Source organism: Rattus norvegicus, chromosome 8 (genome assembly GCF_021556685.1).
Source record: "Rattus norvegicus strain SHRSP/BbbUtx chromosome 8, alternate assembly SHRSP_T2T, whole genome shotgun sequence".
Taxonomy (NCBI): domain Eukaryota; kingdom Metazoa; phylum Chordata; class Mammalia; order Rodentia; family Muridae; genus Rattus; species Rattus norvegicus.
Window position 1 is genome coordinate 97,261,553 of NC_141541.1, and position 20,419 is coordinate 97,281,971.

General features: G+C 43.7%; 1 protein-coding gene and 1 non-coding gene across 17 annotated transcripts in view; both read right to left on the bottom strand.

The window, feature by feature from the left end:
* Window positions 1-4,348: 4,348 nt before the first annotated feature.
* Window positions 4,349-20,419, bottom strand: part of Syncrip-ps2 (synaptotagmin binding, cytoplasmic RNA interacting protein, pseudogene 2) — a 30,070-nt gene continuing 13,999 nt past the window's right edge. For 6 of the 16 annotated variants that reach the window (XM_087564175.1, XM_087564191.1, XM_087564177.1 and 3 more), the window contains 5 exons: window positions 6,010-6,552; window positions 5,617-5,672; window positions 5,444-5,517; window positions 4,963-5,059; window positions 4,349-4,759 (listed from right to left, as the gene is read on the bottom strand). In XM_087564175.1, coding sequence (XP_087420301.1) covers window positions 6,324-6,552 — 229 coding nt within the window. In that variant the 3' untranslated portion in view covers window positions 4,349-4,759; window positions 4,963-5,059; window positions 5,444-5,517; window positions 5,617-5,672; window positions 6,010-6,323. The remainder of the gene's footprint in view (window positions 4,760-4,962; window positions 5,060-5,443; window positions 5,518-5,616; window positions 5,673-6,009; window positions 6,553-20,419) is intronic. The other 10 variants (XM_087564182.1, XM_087564186.1, XM_087564180.1 and 7 more) reach the window with 3 other exon arrangements.
* On the bottom strand, window positions 4,832-4,903 carry LOC120094450 (small nucleolar RNA SNORD50). The gene has a single exon (XR_015628294.1). It is a non-coding gene; the product is annotated as a small nucleolar RNA SNORD50 (small nucleolar RNA).

Consider the following 20,419-nt stretch of genomic DNA (forward strand, 5'->3'; position numbering starts at 1 on the left):
AGGCAAGCGCTCTACCGCTGAGCTAAATCCCCAACCCCAAGGAGTTTCTTATATTCCTAATTTTTATATTTTGTTCATGAAGAAATACTGAGTTTATTCAGCATTTTTCTTTACCTATTGAGGTAATCGGGGTTTCCCTGTCAGTTGATGGGATCTACTGTAAATTTTATGTCATGTATTGAATCACCCTCATCCCGAGAGACAGCACCATGTTCCCTTATCTTTCTTATCTATCAACCGTTCCAGGAAAGACCCTCTAGTGAGTACAGAAATAGTCCCCAAACACAGTCTTTCTCTTTGCATTTTTATACTTGTGTGCACACATATAAATGCCATGCTGTTCATATAGAGATCTGAGTCAGGATCAAATACAGGTCCTCAGGTTTGGTGGCAAGTGCCTTTACCCACTGAACCATCTTGTTGGACCCGGAATGTACAGGGTTAATGTTAAGAATTTCAAATAAGGGCTGGAGAGATGGCTCAGTGGTTAGAGCACTGACTGCTCTCAAGAGGTCCTTAGTCCAATTCCCAGCAACCACATGGTGGCTCACAATCATCTGTAATGGGATCTCATGCACTCTTCTGGTGTCAAGGACAGATACAGTGTATACACACACACACACACACACACACACACACACACACACACACACACACACATAAAGTTATCCTTTCTCTTTGCCTCTAAGTGACTCATGACTTTCTACAGATACCTTTTAAGTATAGACTGTATTTCTACAAATCTAGGGTATAGGTCCCAGAGGGTGGATGAAGGCCCAAAGCACTGGTAACACTGGCAGTTTTGCATACTACACTGTTTAGATTAGAACCAAACTTTAGGAGGGGAAGTATAACAAGTGTAAGAAACTGGCAAAATGCACACCGGTAGGATTTGCTGAAGGAGGCAGAGGCAGGAGGATCACGAGTTCGAGACCAGCTTGGGCTACACATTTTGGGCTGGAGAGATGAGTCAGTGGTTAAGAGCACTGACTGCTCTTCCAGAGGTCCTGAGTTCAATTCCCAGCAACCACATGGTGGCTCACAACCATCTGTAATGAGATCTGATGCCCTCTTCTGGTGTGTCGGAAGACAGCTACAGTGTACTCACATACATAAAATAAATAAATCTTAAAAAAAAAAAAAGAGGGGCTGGGGATTTAGCTCAGTGGTAGAGCGCTTACCTAGGAAGCGCAAGGCCCTGGGTTTGGTCCCCAGCTCCGAAAAAAAGAACCAAAAAAAAAAAAAAAAAAAAAAAACTGGCAAAAAATAAGCATTTAAATAAGGACTTGGGGGTTGGGGATTTAGCTCAGTGGTAGAGCACTTGCTTAGCAAGCGGAAGGCCCTGGGTTCAGTCCTCAGCTCCAGAAAAAAAAAAAAAAAGGACCCGGTTGGGGATTTAGCTCAGCGGTAGAGCGCTTGCCTAGCAAACGCAAGGTCCTGGGTTTGGTCCCCAGCTCAAAAAAAAATTAGGTAAGGACTCTAATCCCTACTGCAACACTGGCCATGAAATCAGCCAGAAGCTCCAAGTAGCAGGCTCCCAAGGCCTGCTAGTTGGTTCAGAGGACACTTGACTGCGAAACCAAGTGCTGGGCAGATTAAGTTTCTGGCAACAGAACTAATTTTAGAAAGCACCAAATGGTAAATTTGTACCTACTATATTTTAGGATCATCTGGAATCCTGATACAAGGCAGGGACAAAAATTCCAGTTGGCTAAAGTTACTGAAGCCAGATACATAAATCGTGCTCTCAATTTATAAAGTCAGTCTAAAGCAAGTGCATTTCATGTTATTTTGGCAAGGTCTGTTAGACACAGAATATCTGTGTGTATCCCTGAACTCTGTAGACCAGGTTGGCCTGCCAGGTCAGGTCTCACCAGTGAGGCAACTCTCCACTCCCCAGCACACACAAAATTCTGAGTTAACTCCAGATTTGTTTACATCTGGCTCCCCTGAACTGGATGCTTTTGTTGACTTTCCCATCTCAGATTCTGTACTTGCTTAAGAGTCTCTAATTACACTTATCCATACGTTGTATGTAGCCCTGGAATTCTGTACACCAGGATGGTCTTGAATTGGGAGATCCACCTGCTTCTGCCTCCATCCAGACTCAAGGGGTGCACTGTCAGTACCGGGGTGTTTAAGCTGCCGACCATCTCTCCAGCCTGTTTTAGACCCAGTTCTCTACTGAGTGCTCATTTAAGCTCCTTAGCAACTTAGCAGGCTAGTACACTCAAGGTCTGGGGTAACTTAGCAGACCGGTACACTCAAGGTCTGGGGTAACTCTGAATTACAGTCAACACCCTGTAAATTAGGCTGGTCCCTCATGATTATTGAAAAATGCCGGGGGGTTGGGGATTTAGCTCAGTGGTAGTGCGCTTGCCTAGGAAGCGCAAGGCCCTGGGTTCGGTCCCCAGCTCCGAAAAAAAGAACCAAAAAAAAAAAAAAAAAACAAAAAAACAAAAAAGGGGTTGGGGATTTAGCTCAGTGGTAGAGCGCTTGCCTAGCAACCGCAAGGCCCTGGGTTCAGTCCCCAGCTCTGAAAAAAAAAAAAAAAAAAAAAGAAAAATGCCATCCAGGGGGCTGGAGAGATGGCACAGTGGTTAATAACACCAACTGCTCTTCCAGAGGTCCTGAATTCAAATCCCAGCAACCACATGGTGGCTCACAACCACCTGTAATGAGATCTGATGCCCTCTTCTGGTGTATCTGAAGACAGCTACATTGTACTCATATATAATAAATAAAATATTTAAAAAAAAAGAAAAATGCCATCCAGTGTATATTAAAAGGTTTGAGTTAAGGCTGGGGAGATGGCTCAGAGGTTAGGAGCACTGACTGTTCTTCCAGAGGTCCCGAGTTCAATTCCCAGCCACCACATGGTCAATTTCAACTAAAAACGATGCCCTGGACTGGTTCCTTGTTCAGGTATAAATTCAATGAGGCAGACAGCTCAGTGGTTAAGTGTGCTTACTCCTTTCAGGACTCAAGTTTAGCACCCAGATCTCTCAAAGCAGCCAAACTCCAGTGTCAGATTCAACATCCCCTTCTGGCCTAAAAGGGCTTGCAGTCATACACATACCCCCAGACCTCATCCTATAGAAACATTCCTCCATCCAGCCTTTATCAATTTCTTTATCCCACTAACACCAAGATCCCAAATATACCTGAAACCCCAAACTGCTGTATGCAGAGTCCCTTAAGCCTAACTCAGCTCCATATACTTGAACTGGTTTGGACTCAATCTGTTTAATCCTTTGATAGGGAAAGATTCTCTTGCTAGCATGTTGACACCAGCTTGTTATCCCCACAAACTAGGAGGCAGGCTTGCCACCAATTTCTTTTTCGTTTTTTTTTTCGGAGCTGGGGACCGAACTCAGGGCCTTGCGCTTGCTAGCCAAGTGCTCTACCATTGAGCTAAATCCCCAACCCCTTGCCACCAGTTTCTCAGGCCAGCGTTGTCAGTTATACACGGGTCTAAACAGTGAGGCCCCCTTTTCCTAAGCAGTCAACAGGCATCCTTCCCTGTGTGTTCTCTAAGGTTGCTTTTGGTCTTTCTTAGCATCCTGTACCTCCACTGATGAAGAGAGCAGATATTTTTGGAGGATCCTTGGCGCACTAGCATTATATATTGAGTATGCACAGTAATAATCTGGACTTAAGACCCATCGATCGGAATGCAAGGGTTGGAGAAATGGCTCAGCATTTAAGAGCTGCTCTTCCAGAGGTCCTGAGTTCAATCCCCAGCAACCACATGGTGGCTCACAACCATCTGTAATGAGATCTGATGCCCTCTTCTGGTGTGTCTGAAGACAGCGACAGTGTACATAAAGTAAGGTACACTCTAAGTACAGAAAGATGCTTAAAGGCCATTTCACAACACTGCCTTGCTTTTTACGGTTTGCCAGCTTGAGTAAAAGGTCTACAGGTTTTAAGCTTCTCAGAAAACCCTGTCCACTTGTTTCTCCGTATAGCTGTCCTGAAACTTGCTCTGTAGACCAGTCTTGGAAATGAGAGACCCACCTGCCTCTGCTGAGGCTAAAGGTTCAGTGCACCAATTGTTTTGAAATAATGAACAGCATCTGACCCTGTTCTGGGCCTGAGATTCAACTAATAATGAGCCTTTGACTGGGCTCAAGGGATTTATCTGCCTGCCTTACTCTTCGGTTACTCTTGATTAGCCAAGGAATCAAGAATGAAATCAAAAGGGAAATATTCACATAGAAAAGACACAACAAATAACATGTATGCACTGAGTGGGCAAACTTTGAAAACTCAATTTCCATGTAAGTGAAACATATTATACCAGGGCCCTCTGGTTCATCTTCTGACACAAGAACAACTGAATAAATATTTGCAGCTGAATGTTTATTGCAGCACTCCCAAGTGATCACTGTTGGATGAATAAGGAAACAATTCATAACCAATAAAAATGTTGAACTGCCTTTTTTACAGTAATTGTACACTCATTGTGCTTAGTCTGTAAAGTTGTATCCTCAGCTCACCCATAACCTTCCCAGAATAGAACACTCTGTCATACATTAACATAGAGCCTTCAAAAGGTATACACAAGGCTCAACTCTGCAGGCCATACCAGATGCTGTCCCATCCACTAGACAGTTTAAGAGGGACACAGCAAGGGCCATGCAGACCCCATCTCAAACATCCCAGTACTAATACTCTGTATTTGCTTCTTGTGTCTGCTTTTTCTGAACATCACCACATCCAGTTTTCCTTCGCAAGAAGTCTCCTCTCACTGGCCCTAAAAAAGAAAAACAGGTATCACATCGCTGCCAACTTTAAAACAGAACACAACAATCCACTTTAACGGTCCATCTCAGAAGCCAGATCCGTAATTATATTTTTTCAACAGGAATTCAGATTCGGGATAGGATCATCATAGATCAGACCGGTGACATTATGTTCTGCAGAAAAAGGAAAGAAAAGGAAAGGAGCATCGCTCACATGCATTTCTGCTCCAGGAGCTTCCCAGAGGACGGGCATCTCAATGGGCTGGCATTCACTGCTGGCAGAAAGTATCATGACGTGCCAGGAGTAAGAACTGCATAAAGAGACAAGACGACGTCATTTAAACAGTGTTCCTGTCTCAGTATTCAGGACATCATCTTTGGGATACAGTTCATCACTGTTCAGACCAGTTATGTCTCGTACTATGCACTCACTGCAGCCATTGCAAATTAAAAAGGAGAGCAGAAGCTGCCGGGACTGGCCAGCACTATTTCCATGTACATTAGCTGTGTCTGTATTCAGGTCATCATCTTCGGGTAATCACTGTTTGCACAATTATGTCTCACAACTAAGGCAAGAGTAGGAGACGCTGCAGTGGTCGGCCAGCACTATTTTGGAACATACTAGCATGCAGGAAGTCGATTCTTATCTCACAAAGGGAAAAATATTCCCTATGCTGAGAAAAAAATCTACGCACCTTTAACATGGTCAAGTTTTAAGCAACTTTCCTCCCTTCACGAATTCTCTCGGATGCTTTGAGCTCCCCGCCATCTAATATATTGAAAAGAAACAAATTTTAAGCATCACACACCAGTCCCTACTGCTCTAAGCCAACAGTATGCTCAAATTAGAAACTGCATCGTCTTTTACCTTTGTTTCCTCTGGAAACTGCTTTGAAGACGCGAAGAACAATGGCGCCATTGTCCCTGTGAATATAATCGTGTGTCTCTTTAGGTGATATATCCGTACCTTCCGAACAGCACAAAGCTCCTAGATTGTTTTTACAAACCCTGCTGTGTTAAGAACCCCCACCCCCAAGCTGGGACTGAGGAGCTAGAGCGCATGCGGCCTTTGGGCAGGCTGCTCGGTCTACCGGGGCCTGGGCTCCAATCCCGAAATATCGTTAGCTGCTGCGCTAGGATAGGAAGTTCACAACGGTACCCAAAACTCAAGTCTCAGATGCTACTCCAAATAACCGTAACCTCCAAATTCTCTTTGCGCCCCCATACTTAATGTGATCACCCGTCTGTTTAAGTCACTCACCTACACCACAAACAGCGAACTCAAGCTCCGTCGTAAAAGAAAGAGCCTGGCGCCCCGCAGCTCCTTTTATAGCTCCCTTTGCGCGAGATCGAGGCTGCTCCTCCTTCTTGCACCGATTGGACGCGGTTGCACGTGGGGGCGTGGCTTTTCTTGAAGCAACGCGTGGGAGCCGGCGCCTGGACTCTCTCTTTTCTTCCGGGCCATTCCGGGGCGTGGTGCGCGCCGTCCGCCTGCCGCGTGCCTGTCTATTTCTTCGCGCGCTCCCGCTGGCTCGCCTCCACCAGTCTCTTCAGAGTCTGGCGGGCCGCTGGGCTCTACGTGGCGTGGGAGTGGCGCCAGAATTCAAACGAACTGCCGCAGTTGGAGGCGAGGTCACTGCCTGCTTCGAGCCTAGTCGGCACGGACGGTCGGCGGCTGGGAGTGGCCATGACTTCGCCGCGCTGGCGCCTTTGCGCGTGGCTGGTGGAGGAGCTTGGCTGCTCGGGTGACCAGCCCTGTGCTGTGTATTCAGCCCGGCCGCTGAAAGTACCTTGGAGGACAGAACTACGCGGGTGAAAATCGAAAAGCTCTCCGTTTATCTTTCCTACACTCTGGTGGGACCGCTGGTCTGCAGAGGGCCACGCTGTCTCGTGCACATTATCCAAACCTTGCTTGGGCGCCCAGCCAGGTTCAACACCCGACCCCTACCTCTCCTCCTTGGTATCAGACACTAGTGACAGTTATACTGAGACAATCATGAGAAACATTCCGTTTTACAGAGGAGGAAGCAGGTCAAAAGCAGCCAATTGGCCTAAGGTCACATAGCTTCGTTATTTTTAAGTTTTTCCCTCCTAAATTCTCTGCGGATTGACAGCGTCAAACATAAAATTCAAAGTAATTTGAATGTATGGATAGCCATACAACATTTGGATATTTTACCAATTTGGAAATTCAGGTCTTTATTTTGTAGCATTTTTAGCTTATTAAGATTATTTGTGCATTTGCAGTCCATTGACAGTTGTCCTCTGGTCAGCATACTTGTGCTGTGGTATGCATGCCCCCTCCCCATCATCCACACGCTCAATAGTAATGATAATAAATAAATAAAAGTCATCTGGGTAAGAGATTGTGAGGAACATCACATAATGTTTGCCATAGAAAAGAAGGTAGGGAACAGAATCACATATGGTAAAGTTTGTTACAGCGTCTGATTAAGTACTGTGCCTCTGGGCTACATTTCAAGCCTGTGGTATTAATTTGGTTGTTTTTAAATATATATGCTCAGGTACGCACATGCATGTGAATGCTAAAGGACACCCTTAGTAGTTATCCTCATGAACACCATTTATCTCCTTTGAAACAGTGTCTCTTACTGATCTGGAGGTCACAAATTAGGCTCTACTGGCTGAGACTGTATATCCTTCCTTTTCTACCTCTCAGCTCTGAGATTATAGTCATGTTTCACAACTAACATCATCTTTATGTGGAATCAAACTGGGGTCCTTGGGCTCAAAAAGCCAATTCTTTACCTATCAGAGCCATCTCCACAGCCACAGTATTAGGTTTTGAAGGTCAGTAGATGAATATCATCTTCACAATGATTTCGTGTTAGCTTTCAACACTCATAACAAGTGAATTAAGATCAGTAGTTCTCAACCTGTGAGTTGAAACCCTGTTGACAAACCTCTATGTACAAAAATCTTTACCTTATGACTCAGAACAGTAGCAAAATTATGAAGTAGCAATGAGAACACGTTTATGGTTGGAGGTCACTACAGCATGAGAAACTGTATAAAAGGCTGCAGAATTAGGAAGGTGAAGAACCAATGATTTAGGTAACCAGCGTTGTAAAGAGAAAAGCTTCATTCCGGCTCATGGTTTGAACTCTCTGTCTAGCCCAGAACTAGTTGCTCCATTGCTTTGGGCCTGTGGTAAGGTTGGTGGTTATGTTGGAAGTGCTTAACTTAGCAAAACTACTCACCCCATGGCCAGGAAATGAAGCGAAAGAAGCCAGAGCCCCAGAGTCTCCCTCCATTGACCTAAAGGCTTGGTCACCTGCTTCTTAAAGTTTTTACCATGGGGCTGGGTAATGTTCATTGTCAACTTGGAAGGATATTAAAATGGTATCGATATAGGATATAGGAGAGGTGTATCTGTGAGGATGTTTCCAGAGAAGTTGAACAGTGGAGAGAAGAAAACCCCGAATGTGATGGCTTCACCCCTGGGGAGTAGGGGATCCCAGACAGAATAAAAACTGCACAAGAAGGGGTTGGGGGGGTTGGGGATTTAGCCCAGTGGTAGAGCACTTGCCTAGGAAGCGCAAGGCCCTGGGTCCGGTCCCCAGCTCCGAAAAAAAGAAAAAAAGAAAAAAAAAAAAAAACTGCACAAGAGGGAGGGAAGCCAGCTGGGCACCAGTGTTCATTCCTGACTGTGCGGGCCGTGTGACCAGTTGCTTCACACTCCTGCTGCCAAAAGTTGAGCCATTTTTTGCTGTCACCCTTTCTCCTAATTGGTAGTTTACACGCTCAAAACATGAGCCAAAATAAGTGCTCCCTTAATTTGCTGTCCTTGGGTACTTTGTCATAGTAATGGAAAGGTACAGCTGCTTCCAGCATTGCCAACATGGGGACCAGCCCTCTAACACATGAGGTCTTGGAAGACACTGAATTTCCAAATTATCACACTTTGCTTTAAAAAGGAGGAGGAAGGGGCTGGAGAGACGACTCAGCGGTTAAGAGCACTGACTGCTCTTCCAGAGGTCATGAGTTCAATTCCCAGCAACCACATGGTGACTCACAACCATCTGTAATGAGATCCGATGCCCTCTGCTGGTGTGTCTGAAGACAGCTACAGTGTACTTACATATAATAAATAAAATAAATCTTAAAAAAAAAAAGGGGGGGGGGGTTGGGGATTTAGCTCAGTGGTAGAGCGCTTGCCTAGGAAGTGCAAGGCCCTGGGTTCGGTCCCCAGCTCCGAAAAAAAGAACCAAAAAAAAAAAAAAAAAGGAGGAGGAAGATGCATAAAGATCTGACCTAACTAATGTCTCAAAATTACTTTGACTCCAGCCTCATAACCATGTCATCAAAGTGCGCTGTCGCTGACGTCACGGGAGGCAGCGATGATGAACAATGGGAACAGAAAAGAGGCAGAGTGGACCGTGGCAGGGAAGAGAATGGCGGCCCCAGTGACTCACAGAAATTTTTTTTTTCTTTTTTTTTTTTTGGTTCTTTTTTTCGGAGCTGGGGACCGAACCCAGGGCCTTGCGCTTCCTAGGTAAGCGCTCTACCACTGAGCTAAATCCCCAGCCCCGACTCACAGAAATTTGAGATGAAGGACAAGAGGATGATGTAGTTTTGCTGTTGTTGCATTTTTAGAAAATTATGTATTTGCATGTGCACGGACGGGTGTTTTGACTGTTTGTACATCTGAGTGCCATGCACGTGCAGTGCCTGGGAAGGCCAGAAGAAGGTGTTAGAGCCCCTGGACTGGAGTTACAGGTGGCTGTGAGCCACCACGTGGGTGCTGGAAATTGAATCCAAGTCCCCTAGAAGAGCAGCTAGTTGCTTTTAACTGCTGAGAACCTTCCCTCTGGTTAAATTGTAGATGCTACACTTGGCTACATTTGCCCAGTGGGCCATCAGAATTGTAAACTGAACTCCAAGAGAAAAGTCTGGACCATAGAAAGGCTAGTGGGCAGAGGCTGACTGGGGACTGTAGGGGTTGATGCAGTGGCCTGGAGTTAGTACCACAGTGTGTGCAGATGTCTTGCAGTAGCTAGCTTTGGAAAACGTAGTACTTATAAGAAGTGGTTATATAATAAACGTGTAAGATCAATGCTATTATGGCAGCTTTCAGATAAACCATAGGAAAATATGCACACCAAGCTAAGTATGATACACACAATTCATTCAAAGCAGGAAAATCTTAAAAGTTCAACAATCCTGTGTTGGTTTGCATATGCTTGGCCCGGGGATTGACACTATTAGAAGGTGTGGCCTTGCTGGAGGAAGTGTGTCACTGCCTGGGTGGGCTTGGCGATCCCCCTCCTAGCTGCCTGAGGATGCTTACTCAGTCTGTTCCTGGCTTCCTTCGGGTGGAGATGTAGAACTCAGCTCCTCCTGCATCGTGCCTGCCTGGATGCTGCCATGCTCCTGCCTTGATGACAATGGACTGAACCTCTGAACCTGTAAGCCAGCCCCAGTTGAATGCTGCCCTTTATAAGACTTGCCTTGGTCATGGTGTCTGCTCACAGCAGTAAGACCCTGACTAAGACAGATCCTTTCTTGCCAGTAGAGTAATCCCTACTTCCCACCCCCTCTAGTCAGAACTACCCCCTCTAGTGAGGTTTCATGACAACAAGACATACCACTGGCAATCCTATGAGAATTAAAACAAAAACAGTAAAGTTAATGAACTCAAAGAAAATGTCTCCTATTTGTGGATATTGATCCATGAGTCTGAAGTTCAGGGGCAAGGTTGAGTGGCTTGAGTGTCACTGGCATAAGCAAGTAATTAAAGCATGACAGGAGTGAGATCACCAGGGAAAGGATATAAATAGAAGAGGAGAGTGCAGTCCAGAGGCCCCAGAACACTGGAAACTGGAGAGTTCCAGTGGAGGATGAAAAGCTAGCCAAGGAGACCCGTGGAGGAGAAAATCAGAGAATGTGATTTCCCAGAATTGAAGAGTTTCAGTGAGAAACAGGTCTAGTGGATTGAATGTTTCTAAAACGTGGTTGAGTTTTTTTTTTTTTTGTTTTTGTTTTTTTTTTGGTTCTTTTTTTGGAGCTGGGGACCGAACCCAGGGCCTTGCGCTTCCTAGGCAAGTGCTCTACCACTGAGCTAAATCCCCAACCCTAAAACGTGGTTGAGTTTGATAAAAGAAACAATCATTGTGGTTGCCACTGGGGGCATCCCATTGTCTCAGTGGCAGAGCAGAGATGTTCATTTGAAGAGGGCAGAGGTAAGATGTGAGGTAGATGTGGATTAACAGGTATGGAGGAGTGTAAGGAAAGAGGGGTGGTTTTCGAAGTGGGTGGTGCTAGACATGGACATTGTGTGGCCTTAGGATGCAGGAAAGTGGTTGGATTCCAGGGCCACATCTTTGAAAAGGTAAGAGTTCTTTCCCAGAATAGAAGTGAAGTTTTTTTTTTTTTTTCTTTTTTTCGGAGCTGGGGACCGAACCCAGCTGAGCTAAATCCCCAACCCCAGAAGTGAAGTTTTTTTTTTTTTTAAAGATTTTATTTATTGTATATGAGTACACTGTAGCTGTCTTCAGACACACCAGAAGAGGGCATCAGATCTCATTACAGATGGGCTGATGGGGGAGAGGGAGAGGGAGCAAGACTGGGCCTGGGCCTGGCTAGTCTTTTTGAGAGGTCAAAGCCCACCCCTACTGACACACCTCCTTCAAGGCCACACCTCCTGATCCTTCCCTTAAAGCTCACTTACTTAGGGACTAAAGTTATACATGCCTATAGGGGTCAGTCTCATTCAAACCACTATAATGTCTATTGGTATTACCATTGTACCAGTCTCATTTGCACAGTCATTTCTAGGAGAGGCAGTCTTAAAACAGAATTCCTGGTATTCTGATTCTTAGATCCCGAAAGATGATTTAGTGGTGAACATCAGCAGGCAGTCTCAGCACTAGGAAAGCTAAAAGGGGGGGGGGGGGTATGCCTGGGTTCAAGGGCCCCTGGGCTGCACAGCGAAGCTCTACCTCAACAAAACAAAACAAAACAAAACAATCAATGATCGTAATCTCATTTCATTTTATCTATATTCATCTGAGGAAGAATTTTTTTTTTTTTTTTAAGATTCGTGCTTTTCCAACCTAGGAAGTTTTCTGGTAACATTGTGATCTTGCTTTCGCAATCCTACGACCTACCAGGATCTGCATTCTGAAATCCAATGGTGGCAACGAGTGATTTGAAGTCCTGAAGCCTACTTGTCAAACTGAACTAAAATGTGGCAAAGACTGAATCTCTCTCTTTCAACATAAAATGGTGAAATTTCCACTATTTCAAAATTTTGTTTTAGTTATAGCCCTAGCGTGGCCTATAAACTAACTTTACCCCCGCCCCCATTACTGTGTTTTTCTCTTGTCTTCTTAACAGCTCAGCGGTTTCCTCTCTTCTCTCCTTCTCACCGCTTTGTTTGAACAGAGCAAATATAGTTTTATTACGTAAAAGCCAGGAATAAGGTTTCTAAAGGAAAACCACCTTGTATTTATATCATAAGACATTTTTACAATGGTTGCTCCTGACAGACTTCTGTTGTAGGCAATCTTCAGAAAGTCAGCACAGTCAGCAATGTGTGGAGGCTCCCATTTGTAATCTCAGTATTGGGGTGAAGGTGGGGGAGTGGAACAGTACAGAGAGCTAGTTCAAGGGCAGCTACATGGTGAATTCCAGATTCCAGGTCAACTTCAAATGCTTAGCAAGATCGAGTCTCAAAAAAAAAAAAAGTTTAAAGTACTGACCAAAACAACAAAAACTCTATTGTCTAATGATTTACCTCATGTGTAATCTTTAGCATGTTCCTGGTCTCATTGAAGAAAGGTGTTATCAGGCTGAGGTTTTGAATTCTGTCTCTAGAAGACTTTTAAAAAATTCATGCACCCATAAGCCCTTGCACTCCCACTGGAATTTGGGAAGTGGAGACAGGAAAGAGTCTAACTAGCCTGGAGCCAGCCAGCATCAGAAACAAGGGCTGACAAGGTGGAAGGCAAAACCAAATCTGAAAGTTGCCTCCTGGTCTGCATATATGTGCCATGAAACATGTATGTCTGTGCATACACACTAAGTAGTAAAGTCACCTCCTTCATCTTTCATGTTGTATGTACTCCATCTGGCCTCCTTTGGTTCCCTCTTCTCCCTTCCTTTAGACTTCTTCCCCTATCAGAGTTGACTTTCTCCTTTCATATTTTACAGACATATGCAAAAATCATAATTATTTTAAAAGATTTATTTCAATTTTATTTATGTAAATGTTTTGCCTGCATGTATTCTATACACCACATATATGCCTGGTGCCTGTGGAGGTCAGAAGAGGGTGGTGGATCCCCCTTGAACTGAGATTACAAATGGTTATAAGCCACCATGTAAGTGATAGGAATGGACAGTTCCTTTGGAAGAGGATCGAGTGTTCTTAACTGCAACCCATCTCTCTAACCCCAGAGATTTTTCAGTCTGTCTTCTGGCAACAACATTGTGCATTTGCATTCATGCAGAGCATCTCCATCCAAGCAGTACTTGATTTAAATGTGATGGATTTGGGCGTGGAGTAGACAAGACGTAGGCATGTGATGGTTAATTGGAACTGTCATTTTAAATGGATTTTGAGTCTTCTAGTAGATACACTGTTGGACCCGTCTGAAAGGGTTTTGACACTGAGGTGTGAAGACAGGTCATGAATGTGAATGGCAATGTTTTATGGTCTGAGGATCCAGACTAAGTAAGATAGGAAAAAGAGAAAGCCAGGGGGTTGGGGATTTAGCTCAGTGGTAGAGCGCTTGCCTAGGAAGCGCAAGGCCCTGGGTTCGGTCCCCAGCTCCGAAAAAATGAACCAAAAAAAAAAAAAAAAAAAAAAGAGAAAGCCAGAAGAGCTTTGGCTTTTCCTTTTCTGTACTTCCTGGTCTGCACAGCTGTTAGCAAGAAGCCTTATACACCTACTGGAATATTCAAAATTGCTCTTGTCTCCATGGTCTCTGTATCACAAATGGGCTGTGTCCTCAAACTGTCAAAGTAAACCTCCTTTCTCTTTAAAAAAAAGAGGGTGGAGGGGAACCAGACACAGGTGACCAAAACAAAAGGAAAATAGAAAAATAAACAAACACATACCAGAATCTTTAAAAAGACAATAAAAGGGGGCTGGAAAGATGGTTTAGTGGTTAAGAGCACTGACTGCTCTGCCAGAGGACCTGAGTTCAATTGCCAGCAACCACATGGTGGCTCACAACCATCTGTAATGGGATCCCATGTACTCTTCTGGTGTCTAAGACAGCTACAGTGTGTGTGTGTGTGTGTGTGTGTGTGTGTGTGTGTGTGTGTGTGTGTGTGTGTGTGTGTGTACCAGACGGGGCGGATGGGCTGAAATCTGCTGACAGCCTTGACTTCATAATCTTTTTTAAAGATTTATTTACTTGTTATATATAAGTACACTGTAGCTGTCTTCACACACACTGGAAGAGGGCGTCAGATCTCATTACAGATGGTTATGAGCCACCATGCAGTTGCTGGGATTTGAACTCAGAAACTCTGAAGAGCAATCAGTGCTCTTACCCACTGAACCATCTTTCCAGCCCAACTTCATAATTTCCCTTCTTTGAATACCAGGGTTCTCTGCTAACCTCTCTGTGGGTTGAACAGGTTCTCCTACCTTTTTTTTTTTCTTTTTTTTTCTTTTTTTTAGAGCTGGGAACCGAACCCAGGGCCTTGTGCTTGCTAGGCAAGCGCTCTACCACTGAGCTAAATCCCCAGCCTCTCTCCTACCTTTTTTGAGTGGAGGGCAGCCACAGTTCTAACGGCTAATGTTCTACCTGGGAGGTGTCTCCTAAACGCATTGGGAGTGAGGAAAGCAAGTGCAGCACTGAGATCTGAACAAGCGTACTGTCTTGGGACTTTCAAAAGCCGCTAAGCTTTAATCACCCTGTTGAAGCAGTGGATTGCTTTGGCTGTTAACTATTCTGGAGCTTCAGAATTCCTGGACTCCGTAAGGGCAAATCTCAGGCAGAATGCTGGCTTCAGCATCTCACTAACCTCATTGTTTGGAGTTATTCTGTTGATGAGGTCAGTTCCTGGCCACTGAGCGTAGGTCTGTCTTTCCTGCTATACTACACTGCCAGCGCTCAGCCTCCTGCTGCATACAATTTGGGTTTGCTAGGCAGCTTTCCTGTTCTTTGTAGCTGTCCCTCAGGCTGCCTCTCACCCAGGGGTCTGTGGGAGTTTAATTTAGATGTCCTACCTTTTGTGTGTTCAGGGTTTCAAGTATGTCAGTTTTAAGGAATAAATTCTTTGTGAGGATGGCACTGGGTTAATGTCCTCTGAGTTATATAGAGGGAGTATAAGAGACTCCTGTTCACTGATAACCCATCCTGAAAGTAGTACCTGTGGTCTTTTTTTTTTTTTTTCTTTTTTTCTTTTTTTTCAGAGCTGGGAACCGAACCCAGGGCCTTGAGCTTGCTAGGCAAGCGCTCTACCAATGAGCTAAATCCCCAACCCCATACCTGTGGTCTTTTACTTGGGGCATCAGGTCTACCTTTGGATGAGCTTTTGCTTCTTGCCATCCTGGGAGCTTCATGGCTGGAGCTGGGAGCTTGGTGCTTTGATCCTCTGTCTCCAAACTTGTAAGCTGTCTAGTCACCACTTCTGTGAATTTCTGAAACACCTCCGCTCTCTCCTTTGAGAGTCGAGTTGTTTTTAAGGCTAACACGTTTTTGCCAGGCCACAGAGAGAGGCAGCTTCTACTGCGCCATCTGACCAGAAGCCTTTTCTCTATTTCTTTTTTTTTTTTTTTTCAGAGCTGAGGACCAAACCCAGGGCCTTGCGCTTGCTAGGCAAGTGCTCTACCACTGAGCTAAATCCCCAACCCCCTTTTCTCTATTTCTGAGATAAAATGTCACAGTGAACTCAGGCTGACCTTGAATTCCAGACTGTCCTGTGCCTCAACCTAGAATTACGGGGCTGTTTCAGCACATCAGCTCTTTTCTTTTCTTTGTTTTACTTTGATAATTTGGCTCACAGCTCCTCCTGAGCCTATGCCATGCGTGGTAAGTAATAATTAAATAATACCTAATGTTGATAATGGTATGTGCTGCTTTCTTTTTTTTTTTTTTTTTGGTTCTTTTTTTCGGAGCTGGGGACCGAACCTAGTGTGCTGCTTTCTATGGAGAGGTCAAAACCTTTAAACATAATTATCGAACATCAATGCTGTGTAGTTAGTAAGGCGTGTGATATTTTCATTTTTAACATATGCATCCTCACTTGGGCCTTTCTGCTTGTTACACTTCTTACAGTCTGTAGATCGTATTCTAGGTCTTCTGTCCTTTTCGGTTAATATCCACTTATCAGTGAGGGCATACCATACATGTCTTTTGGGGTCTGGGTTACCTCACTCAAGATATTTTCTAATTCTATCCATCTGCCTGCAAATCTCACGATGTCCTCATTTTTGATAGATAAAGAGTCCTCCGTTGTGTAAATGAACCACATTTTCTGCATCCATTCTTTAATTGAGGGACAGAGTTGTTTCCAGTTTCTGGCTGTTACGAAAAAGACTGCTATGAACTTAGTGTAGCATGAGGTATGATGGAGCATCTTTTGGGCATACGCCCAAGAGTGGTATAGCTGGGTCTTCAGGTAGAGCTATTTCAATTTTCTGAGGAACCGTCAGACTGATTTCCAGAGAGGTTGTACCAGTTTGCAATCCCACCATCAATGGAGGAGTGTTCCTCTTTCTCCACATTCTCACCCAACATGTGCTGTCACCTGTTGTGTAGGTATTGTCTTCTGCAATAGGGCAGCACCATCAGAATGGCTTGGGTTGCTGGGTGGTTCCCAAGGGGCCTCTTGAGCCAACAACTTGATTAGATGTAACACATTCTACTGGAAGCTTCATTTGGTGATAAGAGACATCTAGTTGGGACTCTCTCTCCCCTGTTGAAGTTTGATGACTTCATTTTGATAGCCTTCATATGTGTATATATTTTAAGAAGCTTCTACTGTATTAGGTTCGAGTATGACAACTCAAATGGCTCTTAGTTCTAGCTGTCTTTCTCTATATACTCGCCCTCATCCTTCCCACTTGATGTTCCCATTCCAAGACCTGTCTCCTATCTATTTATAACTACCTCTTCCAGTTCTCTGTCTTATGGTGATCCCTCCCAACCTCCTGGTTCCTTACTTTCTATGTAACCTCTCTGGTTATATGGGCTGAAGTTTGCCTATCAAAGACTTATAAAACAAATGACATCCACATATAAGTGAAAACATAGAATATTTGTGTTCTTGAGTCTGTGTTACCTCATTCAGGATTAGTTTTTTTCTAGCTCCATTTATCTATGCATTTCCTAAATATTACAGTAAATACATAATATGTATTGAAAATTGTATGATTTCATCTTCAGTGGCTAAATAATATTCCATTGTATAAATGTACCACATTTTCTTTCTTTTTTCACAAGAAGAGGGTTTATTGGGGGAAAGCAGAGAAGAAAGAGGAAGAGAAGAAGATTAACAAGAAGGGGCCACCACATTTTCTTTACCCATTTCATTAGCCAATGTTGAACATCTAGGCTGTTTTTAGTTTATAGCTATTATAAATAGAGCAGTTGAGCAAGTGTCCTTGTGGTAGGATGAAGCATTCTTTGGGAATATGCCCAAGAGTGGTATAGCTGGATATCGAGTCCCAGCTTCCTGAGGAACAGCACACCAATTTCCACAGTGGCTGTACAAGTTTATACTTCTACCAGCAATGGAGGAGTGTTTCCTTTTCCTTTACTCAATATCCTTGCATGCATGAGCTATCATTTGTTTTACTGATCCTGACTATTCTGACCTGTGTATCCTGCTTTTCCCCTTCTGTAACCTGCTGCTTCGTCTGAATGATGATATCCTTTGCAATGTAAAACTTTTCAGTTGGATGAAGTCCCATTTATCTTGTTCTTAGTGCCTATGCTATTGGCATTCTGTTCAGAAACATCTTTTCCTGGGTCAATGCATTCAGGACTATTCCCCACTTTCTCTGAAGACCCAGACACATGTCTACACACTTATAGGCTGTTGAGTTTTGATTTGATAAAGAAACCACAAGTACACACTGGCAGACAGCATCTTTCAAAAATAGTGCTGGTTAAGCTGGATGGTTGCATGTAGAAGACAAATAGATTTACACTTATTTCCTGGCACAAATTAAACTCCACATGGATCCGAGAGACCTCAGCGTAAGGTCAAAGACACTGAACCTGATAGAAGAGACTGGAGCTTCTTAGGAATGCCATGGGATAACACAGAATGCACATGGGAAAGCAGTCAGAAGAACGAGTTTCTGACTACAGCTTAGTCTGTTTTCCAATGTTACTTTCCTTATTTGTCACTACGAATAGGTAACTATTTAAGACATTACTAATAGTCTTCTGGCAGACACAGTTTATGCCTTGAAGGTGTGTGAAGCTCTCTGGAACTGTTTCTGGTCACAGCAGGGACACAAATGCAGTGATGTTTGGGGCCAACAGGTTCAAAACCTCTAAGTCTAGATCCCCTTGATTCTGATATTGGCATCTATGGAGATGAATCCTAGTAAATGCCAGGAGGAAAACCTGTTGAACTGCTGGCAGGCTGCAGAGTACACTCCAGGTTCCTAGCTCTTGGGAACTGTCATCCATATGGGATGGTCTTTGAGTCATTCTCCTGTAAGTAACCTCTCACTCATATTCCTGTACATAACCCAAGGAAACTCATTAGTTCACCAAGTTGGATTTAGATGTTATCCATACTTTGATATGTCATGGGCTCCCTATCTGGAGTAAATAGACACGTGTTGTGTCTCCTCAGGAAAAGTCTTGTCACTTAACAGTAGAAAGCCCACATTTGCCATATTCTGATGCCAGAGTTAGGGTGTATGCTTTTTACTCAGAGGATGGAGTTAATAGTGAAGTAAATCAATCAATTCAGACTGGCTAATGTTAGGCATAAGCAGGGAATGAATGGCTTCAGAGGCTTGGATAATTCTGCTGTAGACAGCTTGGCCCATAATGCCTAGCCTGAATCATTTATTACTGGTGTTCAAAGTGGACCAAGTTTCTTTCTTATATTTTAAAATTTTTGAAAAATCTTATATTTTTAGTGGCATCTTGATCATACATAGCAGAAGTATGACAGTTTCATACATGCACATATTTTTTTTAAACTTTTTTTTAAAATTTATTATATGTAAGTACACATTGTAGCTGTCTTCAGATACACCAGAAGAGGGCATCGGATCTCTTTACAGATGGTTGTGAGCCACCATGTGGTTGCTGGGAATTGAACTCATAACCTCTGGAAGAGCAGTCGGGTGCTCTTAACCGCTGAGCCATCTCTCCAGCCCACATGCACATATTTTTAAAAACATATTCACTCTGTTGTCCCTTGTTGGACCCATATAATTTCTTATGTTCTCTTTGACAGCTTCAGACTCTAATAACTACCTAAGCAGTGAGAAGTCAGATCTAGCCCTGAGACTGTTTACGGAAGTTGAGGAAGGTGTCGCTGTGCATTATTGTACCCAGGTTGCTCACAGGTCCTCTGGCCATCCCACCAGGTCCAGGAGTGTAAGTACCAGAGTGATAACGGGGTGGGAGGGGCTGAGTCTTTCAAAGGGAAGAGTGTTGCATTTCCCATATCTGTAGGCTTGTTCTAGTTTGGCTTTTGTTGTTGTGATAAACATTATGGCTAAAAGCAAGTTCGAGGAGGAAAAGTATTAATCTTCTTACAAGTTCCAGTCCAAGTAAAGGCAGTGAAGGTGAGAACTTAAGGCAGACAGAAACCAGGAAGCTGGAACTGAAGCAGAGACCACAGAGAAATGCTGCTTGCTGGCTTGTTTCCAGGGTTCCATTCGTCTATTTTCCTCATATAGCCCAGACCCATCTGCCTATGGATAGAGCTCCACACAGTGGACTAGGCCCTCTTACATCAATCAGTGTGGAGAAAATGCCCCACAAGCACGCACACAGGGCAGTCTGACTGAAGCCATTCCTCCCTTCAGTGCCTCTCTTCCCAGGTGCATCAAAATGACAATCAAAGTTAATTAGTCATGACACCTCTGGTTAGAGTTCATGCCACAGGGCTGCTTGATGTGCCTGCTTCAAATTTGGTCCTAAGTTAGTTATTTTCACTCTACTTAGTTTTTCATTTTCCCCCTTTATTGGAAACACTTTTTTTTAAAAATATTTATTTTATTTATTATATATGAGTACACTCTAGCTGTCTTCAGATACACCAGAAGAGGGCATCAGATCTCTTTACAGATGGTTGTGAGCCACCATGTGGTTGCTGGGAATTGAACTCATGACCTCTGGAAGAGCAGTCGGGTGCTCTTAACCGCTGAGCCATCTCTCCAGCCCAATTTTCAGTCAACTTAGAAGCAGTTTATTCCTTTAACCCCAAGAAATGACACTGTGACTATAGCACTGAACAAGAGAGACTACATGTAAAAGAAGTGCATCCTTATAACAAAAATAAAAACAACCCCCTTCATTTTCTACCATTATCCATTGTATACATAAACACAAGTACTCAGTATTAAGTTTAAATAAAGATCCTTTCAAAATTTTTTGCCTTCCAATTAAGTTTGGCTGGTAAAGCAAAAACAAAAAAAGAAAAAAAAAAAAGTACTGCTCATGATTTTATCCAAGAAAAGCATGTATTTTATGAGTCAGGTAAAAAGGCTT